The 10,476-nt window shown below is 39.5% G+C and overlaps 1 protein-coding gene and 1 long non-coding RNA gene across 3 annotated transcripts in view; one reads left to right on the plus strand and one right to left on the minus strand.

Annotated features, from left to right (window-relative positions):
• The window catches only part of IBTK (inhibitor of Bruton tyrosine kinase), a 65,031-nt gene extending 61,362 nt beyond the window's left edge, over nt 1-3,669 (plus strand). For both annotated transcript variants that reach the window (XM_072142061.1, XM_072142060.1), the window contains 3 exons: nt 1,111-1,179; nt 2,964-3,096; nt 3,243-3,669. In XM_072142061.1, coding sequence (XP_071998162.1) covers nt 1,111-1,179; nt 2,964-3,096; nt 3,243-3,368 — 328 coding nt within the window. In that variant the 3' untranslated portion in view covers nt 3,369-3,669. The remainder of the gene's footprint in view (nt 1-1,110; nt 1,180-2,963; nt 3,097-3,242) is intronic.
• LOC140121904 (uncharacterized) lies at nt 937-9,803 on the minus strand. Its single transcript, XR_011854217.1, has 4 exons — nt 9,629-9,803; nt 8,744-8,923; nt 4,712-5,046; nt 937-1,261 (listed from the first exon to the last, which is right to left on the minus strand). It is a non-coding gene; the product is annotated as an uncharacterized lncRNA (long non-coding RNA).
• Nucleotides 9,804-10,476: the final 673 nt, after the last annotated feature.

The raw sequence follows: 10,476 nt of genomic DNA on the forward strand, positions 1-10,476 counted from the left end.
AAGCTGTAACCACCGTTCTGATTGATTCCATTAGGTACATCAATGTCTGTATGTCTGACTTGAGCTGTCATTGCACAAAGTCAGACTGCACATTGCACAAAATCACATACAGCCTGCCTCCTCATACAACCATCTCCACAGAGAGGAGGAAAGATTCTGCCTCATCTGGTAGAAGGAAATGATACACTTATCAGAAGAAATTGTCTATGCCGGCATTTCTGGTGGTGTAGAGTATAGTGTATTGTATGTCTGGTAAAGATATCTCAGAGTAATAAAATAGTTCTTGGTTCAAACAATAGGGTAATGGGTTAATTTGGTCAGTTGGTTATAAGTCCTATTCTTAACTTTCACTGTATAAAAGTGCAAAGTTAAAACTGATGGCCAATCCTTAGAATTAGTAGAGTTCTAGCTATAAAACATTAAGCCCTTCAGCCATCAGAATGGTGTAGTTGTCTGGAGTCCAATGATAGATTGCTCAAATACAGCCAGACCCAAATGTCCTTAGTAAAGCTCACAACAGCTTCTATATACTGTATTCAAACTGTTAGGGTATCTGCACACATTTTACTAGTGTCTACCTTTGATTTAATCAAACGTTACACAAATTAATAATACAGGACAATATCAAATAATTAGTAATATGCATCATTAGAGAAAAATGCTTCTTTTTCCACCAGTCCTGTTTCACTATCTTAAACTGTTCACTCTAAATTCTTGGTTGAATCTGTATTAGAAGCCCCAGATATTAGATTATGTGCTGCTGATTAAAGTCTACATAGAGGGAAAGGGGATGAGGAGCCAAGAAAGAAAGGAGAGTGACACACATATCATCAATACTGCTCCGCATCCTCCATAATGCTTTTGATGTTGACCTGGAGATACTGGGGCCGTGTTTAGAAGACATCATAGCACTTCTATTCACTATCTCCAACACAACTGAGAAAGATTGGAAAGAATTGATGAATACAGGTCATGTAATTCCAGTAATTGTGTTATTTCTCATGTATAAGCATATATTGTGGAAAGTCACTGAAACTACAGGTACTCTATACTTTAAGCCACATCTTCCAGTGCTGAAATCTTGTATTTTCCCCTTTATTGTTTAATCAGGAGACCACCTGAAACCATGGCCAACGAATCCAAGTGGAAAACCAATGTGCCACAACCAGAGTCTTCCAAGTAAGTCTTTAGATGTCTCCAGCATTGAAGTCTTTAGATGGCTAGCGCGGGGCGGGAGCTAGGTCAGAGACACCTGAAGATCCTAAGGGGAAGGGAGATGGGAATCGTTACGGCTTCTCCCTTCTCAGCTCCTCACAGCATCTCCCTGAAGTAGCGCAATTCACAGAGGAGCAGAGACAGTGCTGCAGTCGGCTCTATAGACTCTGTGGTCACGTGACCGCCTCGTCTAAAGAGTTGATCAGAGCTGCTGGGTCTAATTAGACCCAGTAAAGCTCTGATCAGCATCAACAGTCACAGATGGTCATTTCACCCTGTAACTGAGTCTCAGTTACAGTGGAAACAATAAGTATCATTTAAAATAAAGAAATACTCCTAAAAATACATTCACATTTCCCCTTATAATTAAAAAAAATCCCCCACTACAGTACTAAAAACATAGTCACCCCGTTTGCCTGAGACTATACTTATTATATATCAAAATGACTGAAACAAAATAGGGAATTCCTTAATAATGTACATTTTGAGTTAATTTGACAATAAAAATGGTTTAATCTTTTATTACGTTTAACTAGCTCTCTTTCCAGAAAAAAACCCCACTGTAAACAATTTTGAGGTAGCACGTAAAAAAAAAGTTATGGCTCTTAAACTGCCGCTTATGAAAAGTCTCTAAAAACGCCTATTACTAGAGCCTTTTCAGGCTGCATCACTAAGGGGTTAATGGGTAGAATTCTGATGGTAAGTTTCCTTTAAGATGGTGTCTTTTCCTTTACAATGGGGATGAATTAAGTGTAGAATGTATAAAAGAACTGCCCAGTGTGTTCCTTTCAGGGATGGGAGTGAAAGTAGGTCTTAAGAGAAGATATTCTGTTTCTTTATAGAGGACCTGTCGCCAGATTTTGAGCACCCTGACTAACCATGCCTGCTGATAATGTAACATGTCCTCCCCATATCACTTATAATTCGCTGCAAGTGAAGCACTGCACCTTAATTACAGACAGTTTTCTGATATGCAAATTAGCTTTTCTGACTCCTCTGTGACTCTTCTCTCTCCCAGGCTGGCAGTGAACCACTCTGCATCTGACTGACAGCTCTGTGTCTCCTCAATTCCCTTCTCTGCCTCCTTATACTTGGGGATCGTCTGCTAATATTCAAATACAGACATATAAAGCTCTATCTTCAGATGGGAAATATTGTCAATTTTTTACATGGTGCCCTATGTTACATTCATGACATGTGACTACTGACATCATTGCATGTCTCTCAGGCTTCTAACAATAGCATACTGTACACCATGTATGTGATTACATGAAATCACAGCAGCCTCCATGGAGGATGAGGAGAAGAAGTCCATAGAGGCTGTTACGACTTCATTTGGTCAGATACATGCATGGGGTACAGTTTGCTATTATTAAGTGGCTAAAGTACCTGAGATGATGTCACTCTGGTCAAATGACATGAACTGCTGAATAGTAAGGAGGCATAAGGCATGGGGATTAGATGGGAGGGGCTGGCCGAGCAGGGCACGCCCCTCTGATTCCAGGGAAGGTTATGAAAAGATGAAAGGTGACTTATGTGGATGTAAGCAAAAAAAAATTTTTTATCTAAAAGAAGGGTGTTGGGAAGTTATTAGAGCTCCATAGGAACCTGACACTGGCTGTGTATGTGCAAATATGGTGACAGGTTCCCTTTAATTTCATTTCTTCGCGTTGCCTTATGGCTTATATCTTGGTTACACTTTTTTTGCTCTGTATGTCTCTTAATATTTGAATTGTATCATTTTGCAGTCCATGGCTTTTGTCCTTAAATAAAAAACAGCCGTCAGTGGTGCCAGTCACTTTTACGACGATCGTTGAAGAAGAAAAGATGCAGGAGGCTGCCCTCATTAGGAGTCGGGAGAAACCACTGGCACTCATCCAGGTAACCAAGAAACCACTGCTTGAAAGCTGATGCTTCTGAATTTGGTTATTTTTTTAGCTCGTTTTTAGCATTCATGCATTATTCTGTCTTCCGAATGCATTTGTGAACCAACAATGCCTAATACTTAATTGTTTTGTGTAATTTAGATTGAAGAACGCGCCATTCTTGATTTGCTGGTGCATTACCAAGCAATAGACAACCCAGAGGAGTATATAACCGTGGAGCGAGCAGCACAAGGGCCCATGGCAACACCAATGTGGAACAAGCATTAAATATGATATGGTGGCTTTCATGAATATATGGATGTGTTTTCGTTATGTTTTGGGTAGTATGTTTGCGGATAGATTGAAGCTGGAAAGTCACAAACTTAACTGGGAGATTTTGGTCTGAATGAACTAATTTTACCTTTCCAGCCTTGCACACATACTTATTGCTTATGGACATTTTCTGTTCTCAGTTTTGGCAAATTTATTAATGAAATATAATTGTTTATTATAGATGATTTAATATGTGGGCAGTGTTCTGTTTACAGTGGATTGAATTTCTATGGCAAATTAAAGTGTGCAGTCATAATTTTCAGATTTTTTTTTTTCTTTCTACTTCCATTTACTATATGTCACTGTAAGTATTCAGTGTTTCTTTTATGGATACCTCTTGAAACAGGAAAATGATTTTAATATTTCCACTTGTTGCGTTGAGTCAAGTTTGAGGCTGCTATCTTGCCTGACAACCTAGTTGCGCTCAGCTTAATCATTTTTATTTTTTTTTTGGGGGGGGGGGGGGGGATTGGCCACGTCCCTCCATGGAATGTGCCTTGGAGGATCCAATGTGAATAAAGATGTTTTATGACAGGGGATTAATGTCAGATATGTGGTATTCCCATGAATTGGGATTGGTCCTAACTTGCTGATGAGACCACCACTACAGATCACGAGAACTGGGGATCCGATGTACCCCCATCAGTGATGAGACCACCAACGGGCAGCAAGTTAACCCCTATCCTGTGGATAGGGCCTAACCTATTTCACGGCCAAACTCTTTTAACAAGCCGCCTTTTAGTGACGTCCGGTCCGTTATTCAAATGGCCTGTCTGCATTGTCCCTTTTTTGAACAAAGCAAAGCCACTATACAGTATATTGTATGGTGCTGTGCTTAGTAGGAAGTAACGAAACCACAGGTCACCTGAGTACTTTAGTCTATTCATTTAAATCCAGGAATATCCCTTTAAGCTTGTATGCTCATCTTTGAACATGATTTTAAGTAAAACAGCAGAATGAAGGTGCTAAGGAGTGTGACTCTCGAGAATATGATCTTCCTACTACACACTTGATCACTTACATAGAAGCACCTCAAGGTGTAAGCATGATGTCTCTTCTATATGCAGACTTTCATGGTGACTAACACACTCTACAATTTAAAGATTTACATTTCCCAAACCAAAAACCTAGATTTCCTTCCAGTTCATTTTTTGTTAAGCTCTACGGCTTATTATTACTGTAGACTTTGTGGATTACTGTAGAGTAAAATCATGTTTAAGTGACAAACCTCTTCAGAAAACAAGTAAAAAAAAAAATCTGCTTCTAAACTTAGATCTAGTGAGTCAAAAATGATTCACCTTCATCATCTGATGACGTGCTGAGAAGAGGCATCGGCCTGAGAATCCTGCTGTAAGCCATCGGCAGTCTCTAGGTAATGCTTTTGAGCTGTGTTTGTTGTTGGGTTACTACAGGTCAGTCACATACGCACGCTCTGTATTTCATGCTAGCTAAGTAGTCTTAAGCAGATCCCCTGGTGATGTAGACAATTTACTGACTTTGAGCCTATAGTTAAGAGACATACAAAGGAATGTGACGTATGATCAGCTCATTGTTTACGCTTTTCAATAACCTCTCTAGTGCTTTTCTCTGGCTCCGTTGCTTTTTACGATTGAATAGTTCATTGAAGCTCCTCCTGAAGAAGAAAATGAAAGTTTCACAATGTTGAATTAGTAACATTTTATCTGTTGGAAGGTAAATGAGTGAATTATCTCATACAAGCCAATGGGGTAGTAACCTTTTATTTGGGTTTTTGTCTGTGTTACCGCCCCCTTGGCTTATAGGAGCTAATTCACATTAATACTTACCAGGGTCTTATCTTGTAAACAGTAATTATAAAGAAGCAATATTACATTTTGAAAGGTAATGGATTATTAGGTTTTTTTGCCCAGTAGTGGCTATTACACTTTATCACATGGCTGTTGTATTGATCTCTATATTCAATAATTGGGGCGCAACATGCCTACTTCTGACCATGAACAGAAAAAAGAAAGTAAAATACATTAGAAAATTTGCATGTGACCATCTTTAACTCTTTAAGAACGCAGTCTTTTTTGTTCATTTTTTGCGCCTCATCATCAAAAATCTATAACTTAATTTTTCCACATACAGAGCTGTGTGAGGTCTTATTCCTGCATAACAAATTGCTCTTCATAGTGAAGGTATTTATTATGCCATGTACTGGAAAGCGGGAAAAAGATTCCAAATGCAGTTGAAACCAAAATGCAATTGCACCATTTTCTTCGGCTTCGGTTTTTATGACTTTCACAGTTTTGCCCTGGGATCCAATAATTACCATGGAGGAAGTGTCTTGGACTTTCATACATTTTCAAAAAAGTTTTTGGCCATTTTTCAGAATATACAAACTGGGGGAGGTTTATCAGTGCTGGTTTTTGGCGAATACACCACCTCCATGGAATGTAGTCGTGGATGGGGCAAGAAGGGGTCCACCTGCCATTGGAGTGGGCTGACACACTGTGTGTTTGTGCACTTTTTAAAAATCTACGAACATTCACCACAGTAGTTTTGTCCACCAACGCAGCCATCTGACGGATGCATCATGAGGTCTTAGACAAACGGAGTGCCGGTATATGATAAAGCTCCCTGACAGCCGGATTTCAAAAGGAGGGCACCAGGTGTGTCGTACTATACAGTACATTGACTACATATGTTTGGGGGTTTTTTTGTATTTTTATTGTGGACTATGGAGGGTCACTTTAAAAGAAATCTGTCACTAAGATCAAGGATTGTAATCCTAGAACACTTACATTTTGGTGTGTGTAGCAGGATCCATTCTTCTCTTAGTTTGTTTTTATTAGGAAATCTACCACAAAGATCAAGGATTGTAAACCAAGCACAGTTACAAACTGGTGTGTGCCTCCATAGCTGTTAATAGAGTCCAGAAGCCCCACAGGCTCACTTTGCATAATTGTTAAAGCCTTTTTGTCTTAAAGGGGACCTGTCATCAGAAATTGACCGACTTAATAAACCACTAACGGTATGTTCCAAAGCAGCTGAACACCTTCCAGATTTTGTTTCTTTCATGGCCCAGTACGGTGGCATCATCTAGAAAATCAATTTTGAAGTGAGATGTAAATTGGTTTTATAAAATGGAGGCAGATATTTAAAAATGATGTCAGAACTCACAAATTGTACTGATGGGATCAGGTTTCAGGCTTCTTGCTGGAAACCAAACCCAGAGCTGCCTGTGATTGACAGCTCCATTTCTGATCTTGGGAAAGCTGGGTGTGTCTTTGTAATCGTTTTGCCTGCAGCTGCGGTTTGAGTGATGAACGGCTGAGCCAGTCAGTGCTGGAGGTAGTGTCCATTACTGCCCTATATTCTGCCCAGCACTTCATTGGCTCCTGGTTATTCAGTCTTTCCTGTGTATCGACTTCTGCTTTGCCTGTTGACCATTCATTTTTGCTATACAATTCTGTACCTTTGCTGCCATCTTGATTTTGACCAGGTTGTGACCAAACCTGGTTGTGGTAGCGCAGTTGCTGGAGAGGTACTGACACATGCTCTCTCTTCCGCAGAAAGCCTCCTTCCTTGGAATCGATTGTCCTGCTTCCAGAGACATCACTAACTAGATCTTCTGAATTCAGAAGCATGATGTCAATTACAGGGGAGGAGGCATTCAGAGATCCCCACCTTGACTTCAGTGTTGAACTCTCCACCTCCTTGACTTTATACAACCAATTTACATCTCATTTCAAAGTTGATTTTCTAGATGATGCCACCAAACTAAATGATAAAAAAAAGCAAATATTAGAAGCTATTAAGCTGTTTGACAATAAACTGGTAGTGGTTTATTAGGCCAATTGCTGATAACAGGTTCCCTTTAAAAACAAGGGCATAAGAAGCGAAAAAAGAGTAGATCCTGCCAGTGCGGGGACACACCAGCATGTAAGTGTGCTTGGTTTACAATCCTTGATACTGGTGGTAGATTTCCTTCAGCTCACTTTTGTCCTCAGAATGCTGGATAATATATGGCCACCATTATAGGTTTCAAATATGGATGCATTGAATAAGGGTCATAATGTAATTGAGTATGAAGAAGAGGAAGTTCAAGGCCTACTTAGTATTTATAGTAGGTTCAATGACCAGAGATGGAGACCATATTGTTTGTTACTCAGCTTATCTAAAATTCAATCCTATCATAGAAGGCAACCTCGTATAAAGATTTTGTGTATCTTTGCCTATTTCTAATAAGTAACATAGCTGATCTCCACACTGCGATGGCTTCTACAGTATTACACTGCTTCCCATTTGTATGCTTCAGTGCGTGAAGATTAGTAGTTTAGAGCAGCAAACGCCCAGTTTGTTTGCAGTAAAACCAGCATGGCATGTCTGCAGGTAATACTGAATCTCATGTCACGAAAAATCTGTTTGCCTTCAGCACTGAACAGAAGGTTTTTATGCCGACATAGCACTTATCTGACGTTGTTAGGTGGATAAGTGTTTGCCCAGGATTTCTACAGTCCGAAAGACATTTCTGTTCCATGAAACAGCTTGTGTTTTTTGAGAAAGTAATGCTTGCCAGACAGAAAGCATGACTTCCAGTAGGCTATATACATATTTATAGATTATGGAAAGTAATCAAAACAATCTGGTCAAGAATATGCTACTTTTTAATTCTAGGAAAGCCCAGATTAGTCTCAACAAAGCAGAATAATTTTCCAAGAGGTCCTAAAATTAAAAAGGAAATATTGCATTGGCCCTCTGATGCTACTATACAGTATAATATCATATATAACCATATATTGCCCATAAAAGATCCACTGTCAAAAATGTTGGATAAGGATGCTTTACACAAAAAGGAGTGACTGGAGGGGGATTTTCTGTTGCATAAAATTGAAAAATGGTAATCATAGTATAGTTACATAGTTATAATTTTACTTGCAGAGATATTGACATGCAAGAAAAGTAGCCATATACACTATTCAATTATTTTGTACGTTCAATCGTTAAAGGGGTTTTCCCATGAAAGAAAAGTCTCAAATTTTAATCCCCTAGTGATGTTAACATAATAAAGATAATTTTTAACACTTTGCTTCACAATTTTACTCAGTTTTATTGCTGTTTCAGCTCCTGTCACTTAGTGATGGTCAGTGTAAAATCCCAGGGTGTGGGCAGGGACTCTCTAAGCAGACACTTATGATGCATCTAGTTCTGTGTGGTGACAATGTGGTTAGATTATCAGGGTACAAGGTTTATATACACTTTCATTTAGCTTCTGCACATTGTACTAGTAAAAGACATAGACATAGAAAGAGAGATGAGACAGATCAGAGATGCCTATTGCACACAATGACATTCAGTTCTCCTACATCTCTAGATCTGCTGTGCCTCCCCAGATAAAGAACTTGTCTGTAGCTTGTAGTCCACATGCCGCTGCCAGAAGGAACTTCATGTCTGTGCCTGTGTGAGTGCCGCCCTTGGACTTGGATTTTTATTCTTCATTCACAATAACGGTTTGTATGTCATTCATGTCATATGTTTTTGTGGTTCTATAAAATAAGGAAAGCTGGATTAAACTTGGCCATGTGGTGATTTTCTAGTTATCTGTGTGTGTGTGTTGTAGCTAAGCAACAGAACTCAAAAACTGTCCGCAAACAGATGAACCTGAACGGAAACTGCAAAAAGGTGAGACTCGTAGACTTCAATTTAGAAGCCCCAAAATTAGCTAAAAATGTGACCTGAGATTACGTTGGCCATAAAAAGCACTAGGAAAAAAAAAGCCAGAATATTAAGACCTAGCTTATACATAAATACGGGTCCACAAAAATGGACATAAAAACATTTGTGTGAAAGGGGCCAAGTCTTCTAGTTCAGATGGTTCATTTAAAGTGACAACCAATTTAACATCATGTGCCACATGCATAAACTGCATACATGAATATAAATAATAAACTTAAAGGGGTATTCCGGGAATATGAACGTCTGACACAAAAACCCATGATGATATAAATAAATGAATACAACAATACTCATGTCATTAGTCACAAAACGGAGCTTAAATAATTTGATTTTCTGATTAACAACATTTTATGTCCTCTCTAAAGTAGGTGAAGTTATCACCAAGATGGCCGCCACTGGGAAATACAAGTCCCATGATCCTTTAGTTCTCAGTAACTCCTCCTCCCTCTTATTCTCTGCTCCTGGTGATGATATAACAGACTTTCTTGCTCTGTTACCATAGTAATGATGTGTACCTGCCATCACCACAACACTGGCCATACTAGATGCACTGCAACCAACCGACTACAGCCAAACATAGTGGTGATCACATGACCTGCCCAGGCAGGTGCAGGACATGTGATGTGGACATGTGACCAGCGGCCATCTTCTGTTCTGCGACGGACCGCGCGGAGAAAATTAACGGACTGATTAAAGGGCCAGTAGCATTTTAATTCTTCATTACTGTCTAAGTCAACAGCATTTTTCTGCTAAGGGGAGCAAAATTTTAAATAACAACTAATTACAAATTAGCTAATGTTTTGAGTATCCATTTGTATATGAATTATGCTGATTCCTGGAATACCCCTTTAAGCTATTGCCCTCACTTTTTATATTATAGTCTATTTAGAAATAGTCTTGAAAAGCTAACATGGAAACACAGAAACAGGTAATCAAACTCTTCTGATTAAGCAGTGCCATCACATCAAGGGCACGCGACTATCACTGGCTTCAGCAGATTTCAGCCGGTTTTAGGATGCAGCAGGAGCATGCCATCAATGTGATATCACTACTGCTGCAGATGTGTTCAGCTGAGGCCAGTATTAGGATGCAGCAGGAGTGTGCCATCCATGTAACATCACTACTGCTGCAGCATTTTATAGCTGAGGCCAGTATTAGGATGCAGCAGGAGCGTGCCATCCATGTAACATCACTACTGCTGCAGATGTGTTCAGCTGAGGCTAGTATTGGTGTGTAGCAGGAGAGTGCCATCCATGTAACATCACTACTGCTGCAGCAGTTTATAGCTGAGGCCAGAATCATGAGACAGAAGGAACGCATCACCATAGTAACATCAGTACTGCTGCAGATGTGTTCAGCTGAG

This window comes from Engystomops pustulosus, chromosome 3, assembly GCF_040894005.1.
Source record: "Engystomops pustulosus chromosome 3, aEngPut4.maternal, whole genome shotgun sequence".
NCBI classification, from domain to species: domain Eukaryota; kingdom Metazoa; phylum Chordata; class Amphibia; order Anura; family Leptodactylidae; genus Engystomops; species Engystomops pustulosus.